General features: G+C 38.7%; 2 protein-coding genes across 3 annotated transcripts; both read right to left on the bottom strand.

Moving 5' to 3' along the window:
* Positions 1 to 7,046: 7,046 nt before the first annotated feature.
* LOC137283434 (uncharacterized) lies at positions 7,047 to 8,761 on the bottom strand. Its single transcript, XM_067814907.1, has 3 exons — positions 8,743 to 8,761; positions 7,569 to 7,627; positions 7,047 to 7,271 (listed from the first exon to the last, which is right to left on the bottom strand). The coding sequence occupies exons 1-3, from the start codon at positions 8,759 to 8,761 to the stop codon at positions 7,047 to 7,049; spliced, it is 303 nt and encodes a 100-aa protein (XP_067671008.1).
* Positions 8,762 to 11,934: 3,173 nt separating this feature from the next.
* On the bottom strand, positions 11,935 to 20,298 carry LOC137283287 (protein chibby homolog 1-like). Of its 2 annotated transcripts, XM_067814737.1 has the most exons (5): positions 20,215 to 20,280; positions 18,880 to 18,898; positions 16,152 to 16,332; positions 15,213 to 15,328; positions 11,935 to 12,293 (listed from the first exon to the last, which is right to left on the bottom strand). In XM_067814737.1, exons 2-5 carry the CDS (start codon positions 18,883 to 18,885, stop codon positions 12,213 to 12,215), a joined length of 384 nt encoding a protein of 127 aa, XP_067670838.1. In that variant the 5' UTR covers positions 18,886 to 18,898; positions 20,215 to 20,280; the 3' UTR covers positions 11,935 to 12,212. The 2 variants fall into 2 exon arrangements, with proteins under 2 accessions (XP_067670838.1, XP_067670840.1); XM_067814739.1 differs by lacking the exon at positions 18,880 to 18,898 and having other exon boundaries at positions 20,215 to 20,298.

The following is a 20,298-nucleotide window of genomic DNA, read 5'->3' as shown; positions in this document are numbered from 1 at the left end:
AGTGACAACAACTGGTGATGAGCAGATCGTGAGGCAAATGTCAGCAGTAATTCAGCAGTATAACAGAGGTTTGATAGCGTCAATATGGCGGCATCAAAAGTGAAACTGTCGTCATAGCGACGTCATAAATCTCGCGAGATCCTCATAGAAGTACGGGAAGTTGACGGGAGGTTACATCCGTACCCTGCGCAAATCCCAGCCACACTATTAAATACAGAATGCCTGTTTTTCAAAAGGGCAAAAGAGACACCGCAGCATGAACGTTTAGCAGCAAATATAATTCATTCTGTAGTACCATTTTCAGTTTCAGATGGAGCCATTCACTTTAGTCAAATGTAAGTTACTAACCCGCTGTCATTGTCAGATGCTACAGGTGATAAGACAAGGCAAAGTGAATTGGTTCAAAACATAAGAGGCACCACCATTTGGTTCCAAAGTAGGATACAAATTGCCTCCCATATGAGTATAATCATGGGTCCTTCCATGACCGAGGGTCCCCTGAAGCTTGAAATGGACTCCACGAAGTTCCAGCCAATGTGTCAAGGTAAGCATGATGCCACGACGAGTAGGGTAGGACTTTCCGCCGGAAAACACATACTACTCTCTAATGTGAGTGTTCAGCTGCCCCTACCACATCTTGGTTGTCACAAATACGTCATTGCCTAAGTCTATATTACAACGAGGATCCTGTAGCTCTGTGAATGTCATGACTTGCATCTTTCCGCATTCCTCTGGTGCCTTGCAGAAGAGGGTGTAAGCTTTGGGTCGTCCCCGGGGAAATATATCTTGTAAAGCTCTGACCCAGTATTGATTCTCTATCTCGAATAACATTGACATTGATGTACGGAAATTACCAATGTTTCGCAAAATCTATCAATGGCTACAACATAATTTGTTCACTGGTCTCTCAGGGGCCATGGGTTGATGTACCCTTAATGGTTGTTTACGTTCACTGAGCCCATGCCCCCTCGTGACCAGTGAACAAGTTAAAATGTGCCTGATTCTTAGGCAAATGGCAATTATCAGCGAGACACCCAATTCGCATCTGTTAATAGTGATAACATTGATGGAAAATGCATATTGATAGTGTTCTGTATGCACTTCCTAACTGAAACCGGTGAAGAATTATTCTACAGTAATCCATGCTTGTCGTAAGAAGCGACTAATGGGGTTCGGGTGGTCAGGCTCGGTAACTTGACACATGTCATCGTTTCCCGATTGCGTAGATCGATGCTCGTGCTCTTGATCACTGACTTGTCTAGTCCATTCTCAACTGAAGGGGTTAGAATAACAACAGGGTTAACTACATTTATTGCATTTCTTCATAACTTGAGCTTTTTAAAATATTTTTGAATTGCTATTTTCGTTACGCACAAAAATCATTTTATTTTCCTTGCCTTTGACATTTCAAAGACTGTTTGGCAAACATTTGCATACATTGTTTTCAACTGATTCAAATACTAAAACAAACAAAAAATATTTTTAAAAATTGGCTTGAACCTCCTTTTTATTCTAACCCCTTCAATTGCTTACAGGCCGCCACCATGATAGCTGGAACGTTGCTGGCTGTGGCGTTAAATTAAGCTAACTCGTTCCTGATGCATGCACATTGTGTTACACAATTAAAGTTCCAGTCACATTGTTCCAAACTGGGGTTCATACTGCATGCATTCTCACACCCATGGAGGCACATCTCGAAAAAAAAGTCTCTCGTCGTATGACAACATATAATATGGAATGGATTTACCTTTTTAGATGAAATATGTTTTCTGTAAAGTACATGATTCGTAAAGTTAAAACTTGAGATTCAGTAAAAATGTCCCCAATACTTTACAATGTGTATTTTGAATTTGTCGAGCCATGTGTGTGTTACACACCTGTCGTTTCGTAGCTACATGTGTCAATCATTGACTGTTATCTAAAAATAGAATCTTTACTATCAATAGGTATTAATGACATCAATCATTTATTTTGTGATATCAAGGAAAGAAGTAGAGTGGGAATAGACAAGTAATGATATCATACATTAGGGAATATTCAAACGGTACCTCAGGTCGTTTGACTGCCTTGATTCGAATACAGCTGTATTTCATTGGATGTAAAATATATGTTACATTAGTGAATTGCATAATGAACTTGTTTCTTGCCAATATGACATCGTCTTCTGTTGGTTTCCAAGCCAAAACGGTATCCATGGTAACACAATGGCTGGTGCTGCTGCCAAAGACGCACTCAACAAAACGGAGACACCACTTCTGAGCCTAATTTTCGAAACTATCTTAGATCTAAGATAGTCGTCATGTTAATGTATAGCACTTACAACTACGTTAGCGCGGAGAGCGCTTCGAAAATCTAGGCCCAGATCCGGCTACACCTTAGTCCTAGTTAGGTTGTCAACTATCGGCTACACCTTAGTCCTACTTAGATTGTCAACTATCGGCTACACCGTAGTCCCACTTAGATTGTCAACTATCGGCTACACCTTAGTCCTACTTAGATCGTCAACTATCGGCTACACCTTAGTCCTACTTAGATCGTCAACTATCGGCTACACCTTAGTCCCACATAGGTTGTCAACCATCGGCTACACCTTAGTCCTACTTAGATTGTCAACTATCGGCTACACCTTAGTCCTACTTAGATCGTCAACCATCGGCTACACCTTAGTCCTACATAGGTTGTCAACTATCGGCTACACCTTAGTCCTACTTAGGTTGTCAACTATCGGCTACACGTTAGTCCTACATAGGTTGTCAACTATCGGCTACACCTTTGTCCTACATAGGTTGTCAACTATCAGCTACGCCTTAGTCCTACATAGGTTGTCAACTATCGGCTACACCGTAGTCCTACTTAGATTGTCAACTATCGGCTACACCTTAGTCCTACATAGGTTGTCAACTATCGGCTACACCTTAGTCCTACTTCGATTGTCAACTATCGGCTACACCTTAGTCCTACTTAGATCGTCAACTATCGGCTACACCTTAGTCCTACTTAGGTTGTCAACTATCGGCTACACCTTAGTCCTACTTAGATTGTCAACTATCGGCTACACCTTAGTCCTACATAGGTTGTCAACTATCAGCTACGCCTTAGTCCTACATAGGTTGTCAACTATTGGCTACACCTTAGTCCTACATAGGTTGTCAACTATCGGCTACGCCTTAGTCCTACATAGGTTGTCAACTATCGGCTACACCGTAGTCCTACTTAGATTGTCAACTATCGGCTACACCTTAGTCCTACATAGGTTGTCAACTATCGGCTACACCTTAGTCCTACATAGGTTGTCAACTATCGGCTACACCTTAGTCCTACATAGGTTGTCAACTATCGGCTACACCTTAGTCCTACTTAGGTTGTCAACTATCGGCTACACCTTAGTCCTACTTAGATTGTCAACTATCGGCTACACCTTAGTCCTACATAGGTTGTCAACTATCAGCTACGCCTTAGTCCTACATAGGTTGTCAACTATTGGCTACACCTTAGTCCTACTTAGATTGTCAACTATCGGCTACACCTTAGTCCTACATAGGTTGTCAACTATCGGCTACACCTTAGTCCTACTTCGATTGTCAACTATCGGCTACACCTTAGTCCTACATAGGTTGTCAACTATCGGCTACACCTTAGTCCTACTTAGGTTGTCAACTATCGGCTACACCTTAGTCCTACATAGGTTGTCAACTATCGGCTACACCTTAGTCCTACATAGGTTGTCAACTATCAGCTACGCCTTAGTCCTACATAGGTTGTCAACTATCGGCTACACCGTAGTCCTACTTAGATTGTCAACTATCGGCTACACCTTAGTCCTACATAGGTTGTCAACTATCGGCTACACCTTAGTCCTACTTCGATTGTCAACTATCGGCTACACCTTAGTCCTACTTAGATCGTCAACTATCGGCTACACCTTAGTCCTACTTAGGTTGTCAACTATCGGCTACACCTTAGTCCTACTTAGATTGTCAACTATCGGCTACACCTTAGTCCTACATAGGTTGTCAACTATCAGCTACGCCTTAGTCCTACATAGGTTGTCAACTATTGGCTACACCTTAGTCCTACTTAGATTGTCAACTATCGGCTACACCTTAGTCCTACATAGGTTGTCAACTATCGGCTACACCTTAGTCCTACATAGGTTGTCAACTATTGGCTACACCTTAGTCCTACTTAGATTGTCAACTATCGGCTACACCTTAGTCCTACATAGGTTGTCAACTATCGGCTACACCTTAGTCCTACTTAGGTTGTCAACTATCGGCTACACCTTAGTCCTACTTAGGTTGTCAACTATCGGCTACACCTTAGTCCTACTTAGATTGTCAACTATCGGCTACACCGTAGTCCTAGTTAGATAGCTAACTTTTGGCTATAAAATTCACAAAATACACACTTATATACCGTTGTGTAAGGAAACGCATCATTGAGTAGGTAGTTACAAAGATTCGTCCACAAAGCACAAACATGAATTGCATCTTATTACAAAATGGAACGGGTTTTGTACTGACTAAATCCTTTAGTGAAACGTTTTATGTGTTTCACTGTGAGTGATAGAAAACGGTGTTTTCACTCAGTCACAAGTGAGCAGGATGTGACCGTGGATGAGATTCACGGGGCTCTGAAGACAAAAGTCTCTGAGGGTTCAAAAGTCGTGGTTTTCGTCAGAGGTGATGATGCTCTGACTGGCCTCCACATTGCAGCTCACGTCGTGAATGTCGCCGGTAGCATCATGGCTAATTCCGTGTCATGAGAGGTGAAACTGATGATCATGTAGTACATTTTCCCTTTGAGCTATCCGATAGCATAATGATACTTTTGAAGGTTCAGAGAAACAGGGGAAGTTATCTCACCCTCGCCTGAACCTGATATACTGGAGCTCTATTTTCAGTGTTCTCATCAGTCATGTGCGACTTTAACTACAGATATCATGAGATGTGCACGAATGAAATGTTGCTGTTAAAGTTAGCTTCTTCTCCTACACTCCATTTTGCCCTCCGCGGTCTAGCAAAGGGATAATAACCATAACACATTTTCGTATTCAGTATAGGTGTTCAGTGTTGAATAATTTCACATTGTTGTTTTTATTCATTTATGTTAGGCTGGTGGAATTACGTTTGAAAACACTAGTGTTCTGAAATAAGGCTCAGAACACTTAAAGGACGTTCTAAATCTGTTACTGTATCTGAGGCGTCTAGGGGTATCATGAATCTTCTGAACACAAAGTGTCGGAATCAGAACACACCAACTGATTCTAAATCTGTTACAGGAAGGGTGTTCTCACAGTGTTCAGAATTAGAAAACATGAGTTTGCAGTGTGAGCTAAATAGAAACTCAAGTTATGATTCGATGGATTTTATTATATTTTAGTGACACATGTTCAAGACAGGCACAGTACACTTCAACTGGAGAGGGTCTCTTGGACGTTGGATGCATCCCTGATACATCTCTAGTGATTGGAGAGTCGCCTATCTTCAACCTGTGGACAGAAAGGTACCTCACAAAAGTCTCTGATCAAATCAAGGTTCATTACATATTCTCCACTATATCATATGTGTCTATGAATCACTTTCACTTCAGATATATGATTTCTAGAGTGTCCTTTTATCTGATATACAATATTTCAAGTATCATAAACACTGCTCTTAAAGTGATTTCTCTTAGGAAAGTCGAAAGATCACCTAAATTAGTACATTTATACTTTTCAGACACATGTTGATGTAGGAAAGGTGCATAATCCAATGCAGATACAACTACTGACATGGTGATGCTCTAGAGCATCTCCGTTGACAGAATATTGTGATATTTGTATATATTTGGGGTTTTCACATGGAGGTTTCGATAAATGTGGTCTCCATAACTACCTCCGCAAACTGGAATCCTGCAGAAAAGAATCCTGCTGGCAGAATCTACTAAAACACTGTAGAACAGACTTCCTTCAGCTCACACCTGGTACCCTGCTCTGACGTCATGGGTCGTTGAGGCAAGCAAATGATGTTTTTACTGATCCATTAATAACTACAAAATGATTACTCACGCACAGACATAAGCATATTCTATGGAAATTTCTCTTTCGGCCAATATCATTATTGTATTTGGATCCATCATCCTGGTGTGGTACCAGTGGACATAAACCACTCTCACTCACTAACACACACGCAGGCAGAACGATGATGGTGCGCCAAAATGTTCATGTATCCCAGATACAGAACATCTGAGAAGGCAGGAGTATCTAACACAAAAACAAAACAAGAAAAAAAACCCAACAAATCACCTAGAAAGTAAAAGCAATATTTAATAGCTATATCTGATATGTGTCAAATATATATTTAGAAAAATATCCTCAAATCTTGTCCGAAAATGCCAAAATGAGTAAGGATTTATAGAATAAACCAAAATCACTAAAATCAAAAACAGCCGAGAAAATGTCCGAAAGGTAAAAAAATATAGAAAGTTGCCAGACATGTTGTATTTAGGATTGTATACATTTTGTATTTAACATTCAGTGGCATTATTCAAGATGTCACTCTACCCCATCATACCGAACACACTCTACAAGAATCCAAACAATTGCAGGATGTCACTCTAGGCATCCATCACACACTCCTCAAGAATCCAAACAACTGCAAGATATCACTCTAAGCGTCCATCTTAAACACTCTGCACAAGAATCCAAACAATTGCAAGATGTCACTAGAGCGTCCATCTTGAACACTCTCCTCAAGAATCCAAACAATTTGTAAGAAGTCGCTCTAAGCGTCCATCTCATATACACTCCTCAAGAATCCCAACAATTGCAAGATGTCACTCTAAGCGTACATCTACACACTCTTCAAGAATCCACACATTTGTAAGATGTCACTGTAAGCGTCCATCTTGAACACTCTCCTCAAGAATCCAAACAATTGTAAGATGTCACTCTAAGCGTCCATCTTACACACACTCCTAAAGAATCCAAACAATTGTAAGATGTCACTCTCAGCGTCCATCTTAAGCACACTCCTCAAGAATCCAAACAATTGCAAGATGTCACTCTAAGCGTCCATCTTGACATGGAACACTCTTCTCAAGAATCCAGACACACATGACAGAAAGACTCGAACTGGGGACTGGGTTGGAGTATCATCATCCAGGCTGATATCCACGAAGTGGGGGGCATCACGGAGGATAGGGGTAGAGAGTGGGGCAGGGAGAGAGGTGGGAGGGGTGGGCAGCTCAGACAGGGGTTCAAGGATGGTCATGTATCTCCCAGTAGGACGCTGACAGGAAAGGAGAGAAGGAAAACTAGAGAGTGACAGAAGATGGAAGTAGGGGGAAAAGGTAGATGTTCATAACTGGTTGATACAGCCATGATTGCAATGTATTAATGGAAAATGTGATTTAGATATGGGTATTTACTGCAAAAACACATTGACAGTAGTGCTCAACTCAACAATAATGTGTTGATATGGCTTTGTGTTAGTAACTGATACAATGGATAGGTCCATACACAAAATAATAGACACACACAAATTCAGTTTTACAATATGAAGTAATAGATTCCCTTAAACACCCACTTGACGAGGAGGGGCCCAGATGTCAAAGTTCAAAGGGAACCTGATCACAAGGTCAAGAGCTGTGAGGAAAGAAGGAATGGAAGTCTTAGAAATAACCAAAAACAAAAGAGAACCCTACTGTATCAAACCTTCAACAACAAATGGATTCATTAAGCCCTAACTGATCATTAGTGGGACATTAAAATAAGTAAAAACCCAATAATTGAGTATGACACTTTAAGTCTCACATATTTACTAAGCTGTCATTAACTATATATTCTGTATATATACTTATGCATTTAACTTAATTACATTCTAACAAAAAACCATGCTGAGGGCAAATCTGACCTTCATAAAATATTTTGTATCAATGTATCACTGCATAAAGGCAGCCTTGTTTGGCTGATGTTAGGTTTAACTAGATCAGTAAGAGCAACCTATAAACCTATACTGTTGACTCTGACTACTTGACCAGGCTCTTCAGATAATCTAGTCTGAACCTCACAATCATTCACTGTTGTGTATTTGACATTCTGGACAAGTATGTTTTGTCATGGACTGGTCTAACTTTTAATCTTGTCATCGAAGCAGTCACAGAATCCTGATACTTTTCAGATACTAGTGATTGTTTCCGAACGTTTAGACAAAGAGAACATATCTTCTGATTGGTAAGACCTTAACTATTATAGCTGGTAGCAGGTACACAAAATCATAAGGCAACTCAAGAAGAGTGAGAACCTCCAACATCGTCAACATTGGATTTATGTGTATAAGCTGCACATTCTGGAAACAATTCCTGATGTTTGCTGCAAGAACTGTACGTTAGTACGTTAGGCTTCAGTAACGCACTTATATATGAAAACAATTTAGGATGATTTACTACTGCAAGAAACAAAGTTGACAGGGCGACAGACAACTGAATCTGCATAATCACTAGTTACGAGCGTAAACTGATTATTTATTAATTAATTAATGGGTGAAGAGTGTTGTATTGCTGTCGTTTAAAAACATACTGAATGGTCAAAAGGCCATGAGTGACGCAAAATAGATTTATAACATTGGTTAGTCTTCCATGGCATTCGGCAATATGTTCTGGAAATTTCTTCGTTTCCCTACATCAAGAGGAATGACGTAGATAAGTCATAAAAGAAAGCACAAATGGCAACAATTAGCTACTGTAGAAGTGAAGAAATACCTTGAGTGTAGGAGTTCATAGTGACAACAACTGTTGATGAGCAGATCTTGAGGCAAAAGTCAGCAGAAATTCAGCAATATGACAGCGTCAATATGGCGGCATCAAAATTGAAACTATCGTCATAGCGACGTCATAAATCTCGCGAGATACTCATAGCATTACGTGAAGTTAACGACTGGTTTCATCCGTACCCTGCGCAAATCCCAGCCACTTTATTGACAGATTGAGTGAGTGAATTTAGTTTCAGCTGTATTGCGGCGGTGTGTAAATAATCGAATCTGAACCAGACAATCCAGTGATCAACAGCATGAGCATTGATCTGCACATTTGGGAATCGAAGACATGTGCCAACCAAGTAAGAGAGCATGACCACCCTACCCCGTTAGTCGCCTCTTACGACAAGCGCAGTTACTTTTCATGGCAAGCATGAGTTGCTGAAAGCCTATGCTACCCCGGACCTTCAAGGGTCTATTAAATACAGAATGTCGCAGCATGAAGTTTAGCTGCAAATGTACTTCAGTATATAGCATAGATTGTAAGGCATTTTCTGAAGTTTGTGCAAGCACATATCTTCGAGTCACTTACCTGTGGGCTATGATAAGTCTATGATCACCTTAATTAACGATAAGATCGCTATGTACAACGGTAACCTCGGCTATTACCTTAGATCCACTCCGAGAGGCTCTCATCCAGACTATCATAACTGTTCCATTTGTTTTGTTTTTGTTTTGTTTTTTGTTTTGTTTTCCTGCAACAGCTCTAAAATAGTTATGTAGCAAATCACAATTGAACCAGTACATGCCATTTTTCCGTGGCTTCGGGCTAAAAATAACATGACATATTTACATCTACTTCTAAAGTGAAGAATATGTGACATATAGGAGAATGTCAGATCTGTTTGTCTTACAGACCGTCAACTCTAGATATGCTTGATCAGTTTGCATACCCCTACCCCATCCCACCCGCCAAAACGTTCACATATAAAACCTCTCAGAGTAAGTAGCCTCATTTTGCTCTGTTATTCTGATTTTCACTGGATGAACTATTTTCACCGAAAAGTCATTTGTAAGATTTTTATTGATGAAAAATAGACTCGGCATTACTCGGCTTAACTTAACAAAAGTACAAAACTATAAGCTACCTTATAGAAAGAATGAATATGTGTGACTCCTAACAGCACATGAATGTAATTCTAAAATTTTATTTTTGAAGACTGAGAGCTCAAAAAATGCCACACCTCCTATTCCAGCGTTCCAAATCTTGCTTTACATGATCTCAAGAGTTGAGCTCAAAACTGTCCCCTTTGAACTATCCTTTTCACTCCGACTCTTTTCTCACATTTAGCATGAGAGTAATCTGCCTTGAATGGAAGTCGTTTGAAACAGTTGCGTCACAGTGACATTGCCTTCTAAAATAGGTTCAATTCCCAATATGAAAGCAGGCCCAGTTGCCCTCCAATGTCAGATATTCCAAACCCATTAGCCTCACGAAGCAGATGGATGACGTTCTGCGCATAAAATATACCAGTTTATCGTATATCGAGAACAGGTTCATCTCGCGAGGGCGGTGTGGTAGCCAACTGGTTAAAGCGTTCGTTCGTCACGACGAAGACACGGGTTAAATTCCCTACATGGGTACAATATGTGGACCCATTTCTGGTGCCCCCGGCCGTACGTGATATCGCTTGAATATTGCAAATAGATGTACAACTATATTCACTCACTCATTCATCTCGCAGGAATATCTCCATGGTGAGTATGGAAACGCCACTTATTGTTCAGCATCACTGTTGCAAGCTTCAAAGTTGTTCTATTGACTTGTTCTGTTGAAATATTACTTCATTTATAAATGTTGTGTCTGTTTTGAAGTGTACACCATAGGGGTGTTTGATGGTAAGGGAACGGTTTCTTCAGTTGTGAAAAAGTGTGTGATCCTGTTTACAATGGTTCATCCAGTGTCAGTTTGAATATTTACTACAATATAGCTACCTTCACATTCCAGTGACCAGATACATGGGAAAAAATAATGAAATATTATGTACAGTCAGCAGTCTAATGTGGCAATGTTGGATAAGATCTTCCATCTCCATATTTCATTTCACTGGGTGTTGAAGGACTTATGAACTTGATTAACCAAAGGTGTACTGACACTAAATTGAAAGAGGATTAGGCTTACTTTTCTCAAAAGTAGCACAGTTAATAGGTGTAGTTTGGGTAACCTCAAGCTAAAGTAGTGTGAAAGACCTGGGGTTCAGTAATACATGTGTCAACACCATTCTCTGCAGCCGCACCAGGCAATTTTGTAGGACCTTTACCTTCATGTTTCAAATGAGAGTAACCTCCCTTTTGCCACAACTATGGTTGCAGTGATCAGTGGTATGTACTACTGGTAAATTGTTGGTTCAGGTCTGCACGCCTAGTATACTCTGCCCTGTGAGCATAAGCAGGAAATGCATGCTTTGGAGGGATTTCTGATGTGTTGGAAGTGGTAGTCCCAAATGACTGAGCGGTAGAGGCCCGAAGATTTGTTCAACTCAGCTGTTTAAAGCACATGTCCACTCCATGGTCGATGTAAGAGAGATAAGTGCATAATGTGAGATAGAATATGTTTTTAAAAAAATGCTGCTTTAAACAGTACATTTTTCCACTGCAGCATGTCAACATAATATACGAGCCTAAGTAAAATCTTTTATTTCTATAAGGGTCTCTGGCACAAATACGGAGATAAGCAGATGTGCAGATGCCCATATGACGGAATGTGACTGGATGATTTTCAGTGCAGTAGTCCGATATTTATATTAATGTGGCACACTTAATAGTGTTGAGATAGATAGTTTCATATCTCAATAAACACATCATATGAAGATAGAAATATTATAAATATATACATATTTGAAGGAAAGTCCTAGTACACACATATTGCGTTAAACCAAATTTGGGATTCAAACCCAGTATCAGAGGAGTGAGTATGGTTTGATGCCATTTTTAGCAATATTCCAGCAATATTGTGGCAAGGGGCACAAGAAATGGGCTTCACACATTGTACCAGCTTGGGAAATCAAACAGGGGTCTTCAACGTGGCGAGTGGACTCTTTAACCACTAGGCTACTCCACCAGACTACCCCACCACCCCTAGTGAAAGTTGGGATGGTTTAGTAAGCCAATCTGTCAGGAATATAAATCAAGACAAAACAAATATATTACAAAATGTAAAATCATTTATATTTTTATTCATCTAATAATCACATGAATCACTTGCTGAAACATTTCATCTGAAACATGATATGTATGTACACAGAATGAAGTCCATTACATTGTAACAATGCTAGGTAGTGGCTTCCATGTCTAGGCAGTGATGCTCACAAAAGGACAGAATGGATGAGGACGGAATAGTATCACAGTTTTTGGATGCTGGTGATACACCCATGCTATACACATGGAGGGCCATGAGGAATGCAGTCAGGAACATCATCATCTCTTCTTCGACTTCATCTCCCTCAGTTGTTTCAGTTCATTTTCGTGGAAGTGAGACATGGCTGATGTTTCTGCAAGCTGGGGAACAATGTACATATATGTTTAAAATATTAACTGACATGACAGATATTTATTTGAGCCAAAGTAAGGAGCAAATAATTTGGAAATGAATCCGTTTGTGCCAAACACTTTCGAGTCTACTTTACCAAACTTGGATTTCAGCAAAATTGATTTGTACATATAGTGAGGGAAAAAATAAGGGATCCCATTAAAGCAAATGTGTTCCTTTATTTTGTTATTTTACCAAGAAGAAAATAAAAGAACATTTGTCCTTTCATCTGATCCCCTATTTTTCTCCCTCAGGATACTAAGGGTTTGAACAATTAGCTGATCTTACTGGAATAAATAGAAAACATGACAAAGATTTTTGATTACTTGTGTCTAACTAAAATAAAATGCATAATTTAAATAGGGAATCAAATCCAATGTGTACAGCAAGAAAAAGTGTATTAACTTGAATTTCCCATTACTGTACTGGCAATATCATGGAAAGCTGTAAATATCAGGTTTGAACCGACAAACAATTGACTCATGGGGTGAAAGGTAGACAGGATTCAGGTAAAATATTATTACACTTTACAGAGTGAGTGAGTATGCTGGTTTTCATGCCGCTTTTGAACAGTATTCCAGTAATATCATGACAAGAGACACCAGAAATGGGCTTCACATAACCCCCCTGTGGGAAATTTGGCTTCATGAGCGTGATTTTCAAACTCTATCAAGGCATTCACATCCTGAAAACACCTATCAAGTTTGGTTTAACTAGATGAAATGGTTTCTGAGGAAATCTGTCCCCATTGGGGATGTGGTGCACTGTCAAGAAAAGGACCATCCATAAGAAATATCAAATCCAGTTTTTCCTGTCCATAAAAGTTTTGAGAAAATCTGTCCAAATCATCTTGGATGGATGGACAGAACTCAAAACTATATTCCCAACCATAAAGTGGTTGGGATAAAATTTCATCAAACGGATTTTAGTGGACCCATTATCCCCTACTGAAATATTTTGTTTTATTACTCGCCCATTGAAGATTTCACTGTTTAATAATTTTACGAGTTTATTACACATTGTATGATAACATAGCGTGATGCCCTACATATGACGTCAAAGTAATTTACAGTTATGATGTCACAATGCTTCTACCTCTGTTACAATAGTATTAGACCTTGCTTGACTCGCGGGAAAGGAAAGAAGTAATAAATGAAATACTTAAAGGTCACATGCAACCCAAAAATCAAACATAATTAAAACACAATTATCATTTATTCATGACATGTAATAAACATTGCTGCTTGTAAAAATTCAAATAAAATTATAAGCGTACAATTGCGATTCAAAAGTGCAATATTTTGTACTTGGGCTTACTTCCCTCAAAACAAAGCCCACGGGAGTCCGAACCCAGTCATAGCTGGTGGATGTGCACTCAAGTGTAACGACGATTGGCTGGTTCATTTGCTGATACGCTGAGGACTCATAGTGTGTACAGAAAGAAGATCTGTTTGATGGGCATTTTAGAAGTATGGTGAGTCACAAGAAAGTAAGATTCTTTATGGATAACAACCTCATTTATTGTACTTAATGCATCATTTCAGTATGGATTCATATACTGTTGTTGAACAAAATCAACTAACTTGAAGAAGTTGTTATTCATAAAGAATGTATATAGAGATGTTGGATTTTGTAAATACATGTTCTCTGAATTTGCATTCGATCCAATCAAAATTTATATCAGTAGAGATGGTGAACTACTGCGTGGCTGAGAACTGTCATTTGTCCAAGTACAAACGCAGGACTTGAAATTGACAAAAGTTTGCACCAGTTTCCGTTAGATCCAGTCATCCGAAAAAAATGGATGTAGTTTGTTTGCAACCCACAGACATAAAAACATGTCATGTGTACCAGTATCACACCTGCCTAATGACATAATGTGGCAGAGACAGGACTCGGATGCATGAGTCATAAATCAATATATTTTGTTTATGGTGTATAGCCTGATAGGTGGTCAGTTCCAATTGCATGTGGTCAATGATTGAAGCTATGTATATTGTCTTTAGCAGATAAGCAGAGAGACATATAGGTGTCAATAAACCAGACATTGAGCTTTCTCTGTGACAGAGGCTGCTTACCACAATCAACAAGTTTTTCTTAACGTAACAAGTAGGTTATGTACACAACCAAGATTAGACTACTGCTCACAACCTCATACTCCGGGCATGCATACTGCTTCAAGTTCCGTGAACCTATTCCCTGTGCATGCGTTATGGGCGCAGCGCAGCACAGCAGTTGAAACCACTTTTTCCCCCAGCACTGGGGGAAATTTAGTGAATTGTTTGAACTCCGATTTCGTGGGCTTTTTATTCATCTCGGGTTTTTTTCAACTTTATAGGTTGAATTTACATTTTTGAAGATTTGTTTCGGTAAGTGCATACTGAAAGGTACCAGAATCTGAAAAGTTGTATTTTACGTTGCATGTGACCTTTAACTATGTCCTGAGTAATACCATATTTATGAAACTCTTGAACGGTGTCTGTATCTAACAAGCAAAACCATTCACTTGTTTCATAAATATGGTATTACACAGGACACTGTTTAGTATTCTCTATGTAGATCCCATGTGACAAGTAGAAAATGAACATATGCAGATCAAAAGCGATCATCCTTGATCACTGTAACTGACGAAACAGACAGCTGTAAAAGCGGACACTCTAACTGTATCACTCATAATCTCAGATAGTTATATTCTTTTGGTAGAATACAGATATGACATCTGTTTTCATAGAATTTTTGTATTTCCTTTCATGCAAACTAGTAAACAGTAGCAAATAATAATACCCTGACTTGGGAGATGTGCAATAAAATGGGTAATACAGATGATTACATAAACCCAAATATTGGGCCTGGATAAAACAACAACCCTGTAAACCCTGAATACTCACCATGTCCAGGAGGATGTCAATCTTAAACTTCAGGAGGTTGTTCTCTTCCTGTAGCTGTTGGCTCTGCTTCCGCAGCCGACTCACCTCCTTGTGGCTGGCTCCACCAGCGCCACTCTCTGTAACCATGGTAACACGGCATCAGTATATTAATATCTATCTTCTAAAAGAATATGAAAGTGTGATTAGGATAGTCACTGCTGATAAGAGTACTGTATTGCGTCACATGGACTTATAATGGTACAGGTAGATATCCCATTAGCATTTTTGTGTGCATTATTTGGATAGAAAGACATTTCATCAAAGTGCACTCACACTCAAAACAAAGTTTGTAGCAAGGAGAAATAGTGGTGATGACATGATTTGCTTAAAAAGCAATACAAAAATCATGGTAGTTAATATATAGATGACAGTATTCACAAATAGAGCCTGACCCTCTGACAAATCCGGCAGATTCGCCAACAGTCAGATAGATGTTACCAACTTTGTCTGAAGTTGTTATTTGTGTCATGTGACACTTATTTGCTGTTTATAAATCTTATGTTTGTTATCATAAAATGTTAATAATTTCAATGCCAATTACAAGAAATGTTAAATCTGAAATGTTTACTATTATTCTATGGGTCCTGTGAATTTTCAGGAGGTCAGACCGACATCAGAAACTTAAAGGACCCAATGCTCTGTTACTTTGAAACACCATCATGAACACTGAGATGAAGTGGTAGGAGCTGGGGTTGAACATTCTGTTAAAGACCACTGAACATTTTCACAGTTCAGTACAAATGTTTGTGTACATGCTTGTATTACTTCAGTCGTGTTTTAGTTTAATACTGATATGCCACTGAGAAGAATAGCCACATCAGATACGTTTAAGTACACATGGCTTTAGTGCCACTGTCAGTGTTGATCAATAAAATAATGTAATTTGTAAAGCATTCTTACCAGGAATCCATACACCATTCTCAAAGGCTACCTCACTGCCACCCAGATTGACCTTGATTGGACCATAGTCAAGGCCAAACTCTGCCCTTGATTGTGTGGCATCAAGGTGAAGGTTAGACAAGGACTGGGCCCGTCTGGGTGGTGTCTTCTTGGGGGAGAACTTATTTCCAAATAGTGGCATCTATAACATCAAATCAAAGCAGTTTAATGTGTTTACTCATGGTAAGCATGACGTTAATTACTAATACAAAGATAAGAAATAAATATAGAATTCTCTAAACAAATTAAAAATGACTCTGTTCTAACTTCATAATCTTACAATATTGCAACACAGAATACACATGATACAAGAACTAGACATAATACAAAGCTACTCAAACAACATGCACAACACAAAATCAAGACATCAAATAACAATGTGAAGCCCCATTCCACAAACAACTAAAATAATCCACTAAGATAATGGTTAGGCAGCTGAATGAGCTAGTAAGTTTAGTGCACTCAGCAATATTCCAACTGGTCTGTAAATAATCCAAGTCAGGACCAGACAATCAGGTGACAAACAGCACGAGCATGGATCTAAACCAAGTCAGAGCATCTGATCACCCGATCCCGTTAGTCGCTTCTTGCAACAAGCATGGGTAACTGAGGGCCAATATTCTAATCCGGACCTTCACAGGTACTAGGTAGATGAAATGGTAGAAATAGGTTCTTTAGTAAGAAAATTACCAACACACCAAAACTGTTGAATAAGTAGTATTGACCACACTCAATGTGCAGACTAAAATTCCAAAATGGCATGATTGAAAATGGTAAGTATCAAAATGATTAATTACTGAAAATTAGTCTTAGAAGGGTTATATAAGTTACTATGATGATTTCACTAAACACTATAAAATGTGCATTCAAAGTGATTCAGGAAACATGTGCAAATGTTGAATGATTTTCATAGTGCATAACTGTGCAGTCGAAACACTCTCAAACTGTTCCAATAGATCAGTCCAGGTAGCTCAATGTAAAGTATGAAACTATCCTGAACGGAATTATGTCCCTAACAGCAAGCATAGAACAGCAAAACAGAGTATAAGTTACAGACAGAATCCATTCACTGCTTCAACTTGTTCAAGGAGACATCTGATTTTCTGGGGGGAAACATTCTTTCCTGCAGTCTAAGTAAACTTTGTCTCAGTGTATTTCGTTACACTCCACCACTGAGTCTAACAAAACCTAGTAGAAGGTCGCATCAGGTAACCTTTGAGCATCCAATGACGGTCCAATCAAACGCGAATTGGTTAAATAGATTTAACCAATCGGATAACGGCTACTGTTTAGGGATCGGAGGGACTTTCAAAATATTCAGGTCACCGACACAGATCTCTCCACAAACAAAAATCAGCGTATAACACAGTTATTTGACCTGCAGTATATACGCTTTGGGTGTTCTGTTGGCACGGTTACCATTAGCTAATATTTCCGCAAATTAACATCAAAAACACTATTTTCAGCGACTATTTACTCACCGTTGTCATGACAGTATGTACGCCGTGTGCATCACCCGGAAACGATCGCAAGCTAAATAGCATTCGGAATCGTTCGGGTACGAACCTTTTCAAGATAAAAAATTCATAAGGGATGTGCGAATGTGCACTTTCGCAATTTGCTAAGCTGTGTTCTGATTGGTCAATCTCAAAGGTTACCTGACGCGACCTCCCATAAGGTTTTGTTAGACTCAGTGGTGGAGTGTAACCAAAAGTACTGAGGATAAGTAGACTGTCTTTCCTGGGAATCAAGAATCTCCAGTGTTTTAGGCAGCTACACGTTTAAACGATCAACCTATAATCAGCCATTTCTCCCGTGTGTATGTGTGTCCTTGGCATGATGGATCCAACACAATGTTCACACGATGAAACTCCTATAATGTATCAATATAATCATGATTCTTCAATTTGTTAATTTAAACACGAGCCAAACCAGGCATGTGATTCTACAATTTCATTAAATTCAGCATGGACAGTTTAATGGTCAAAAGAATTTAAAACATACATGATGTTCATGACCACATATGAACTGGATGAAGAGTGATGAAAAAGCATAAGATCGTAAAGTATAAAATGGTGGAAAGCATTTGACCACTCCAGCTCTTGATGAGCATTGTTGATGGTGTATCCCTGAATGAGAAAAGGACTACATGAAGTACATTCATTTACAAGTGCAGTGCAACACAAAGAATATATATGAGTTTGATAAACCATGCATATTTAGTGATTAATGGTAGCTATAAGAAGGAAAATCTCTTATTATAGGTGTATGATGATGTATTATTCCACTGGAGATCTACGTTTGCCACTTTGTGTGTAAAGATCATTTCATGATTTACTTCTTATTCAAAAAACTCTTAGAACAATCTAAACAAAGGGCTACAGTGGTGTGATGAACGTGATAAAAAAATAATTAAGGATTCTGGGTTTGTATTAATCAGCATGTTTAATTTCATATTTTCTTTAAAAATGTAGATGCCAGATCTACGAGAAACATGTACATGACATCTTCAACACATGTTAGTCAACAACCTGCACAGTAGAGCCTAACAACTCATTATCAGGTCATCAGTAACAGTGGCAATAGCCTGGGATAGTTGTGGAATTCCATGACATATACATAATCACACCTCTATATCTGCGAAATAGAAAGGATAGTAATTGATTATAAAAATATGAATGAGTTCAACCTGCATGATGGCGCTATCACTGTAAATGAGCAAAAACAAAAAGGTGAACATGGTGAGTTATGTTTGATGCATTCAGTACATTCAATGTCAAAGATAGCTCAGTGAATGGGGGGCATTCTGGTGATACAAGTGCTTTGGGGGAAAATAGCATATCTTCAAAATGTGAATGTTTTAGTTTCAGTGATAAGTTCTTTAAAATATGGCACATATCAACCATTTACACTGATTTAGATTTGGCATAGCCATGATAACTGTAAGCAGGCAATTGCAAGTGCTTGAAGTTGAGGAATTGGTACAAAAGAATTTGATTCATTACTAAGACTATATTAGTCTGTCGTACAGACCCTGAAGTATTTATATATCCAAGAAAGCCCACGCAAGTCTAGAAAATGTGGCAAGTCTAGATTTTACATAGCTTCTGAAAATGAAGAAAGTCTCAGGGCTCCATTTCATTATATTATTTTTTTTCACTATGAATGTGTTTTCAGTAAAATTCAGAGACTAGCTGTTAGTCTAATACTATATTACCTTCCATTTATTTCTTCTTACCCTCTACTAGAATACCGCCTTCCTATAATGTTATCATGGTTATAACTGATATAGATTTACTTGGTTTAGCTAAAGGTTCACAAAGTCAAAATTGCAATATTTAAATAAAAAAAACTTTTAAATTTGTGGCAGTCAATAAAGAGAAACTTCTGATACAATTTTTTAAGCTTACCTGATTTTGTTTTGCAGTTAGCTAAGGAATACTACCAAACCACTACTAGTTGACTAGTTGTCAAACTCCAGATGTTTGGTGGTAACATGTTTCATTGTAAAATCTCAAAGATTGTGAATCCAGTGGTTGTGAATGTACATTAAACCATCCTGATGAGATAAATGTGACTGCATAACCGTGCATTTTCAATAGCTGTCAGTCATATACACATGCGGACTACATACTGTACAGTAGATCTACATTCAAATTATATTATTTCATGCACAACAGTTTATAGAACCTTATGTGTTTGGGTGATCCCTTCACCACCTCCGCTCGATAAAGTGCAGTGGCAAATCGAGAGAAAATATATTTGTGGTTTAATTCCATTCACAGTGTACTTATTGACAGGAGACGAGTAATCGGACAGTATGCATTCAGTTAAACGAATTAGCTATACAGTGTGCAAATAATTATGGGAATGGACTTGCGAACAAGACGAAACATGCAAGTTGGCATGATGCCGTGAGTCTAATTTGCTCATGATCGTAAATCAACTACACACAAATAATTCACAACACTCACAAACTAACTACAACTCAGATGTCATATTGGAAGTATCTAGAAATACATACGTCAGAGAATGCTTCACATAAAAAGTTAAAGTTGATGACAGTAACAACACTTGGAGACAAAATTTCCGGAAGTAGAAAGCGCCA

Source organism: Haliotis asinina, chromosome 5 (assembly GCF_037392515.1).
Source record: "Haliotis asinina isolate JCU_RB_2024 chromosome 5, JCU_Hal_asi_v2, whole genome shotgun sequence".
NCBI classification, from domain to species: domain Eukaryota; kingdom Metazoa; phylum Mollusca; class Gastropoda; order Lepetellida; family Haliotidae; genus Haliotis; species Haliotis asinina.
This window is presented reverse-complemented; position numbering and strand designations above follow the sequence as displayed.

Coding starts and splice junctions, on each gene's coding strand:
- LOC137283434 (XM_067814907.1), bottom strand. Junction 7,272..7,568: donor TCTGGGCCCCTCCTCGTCAA/GTGGGTGTTTAA, acceptor CTTTCCTGTCAG/CGTCCTACTGGGAGATACAT.
- LOC137283287 (XM_067814737.1), bottom strand. Junction 15,329..16,151: donor GAATGGTGTATGGATTCCTG/GTAAGAATGCTT, acceptor CCATGGTTACAG/AGAGTGGCGCTGGTGGAGCC. Junction 12,294..15,212: donor TTGACATCCTCCTGGACATG/GTGAGTATTCAG, acceptor ATTGTTCCCCAG/CTTGCAGAAACATCAGCCAT.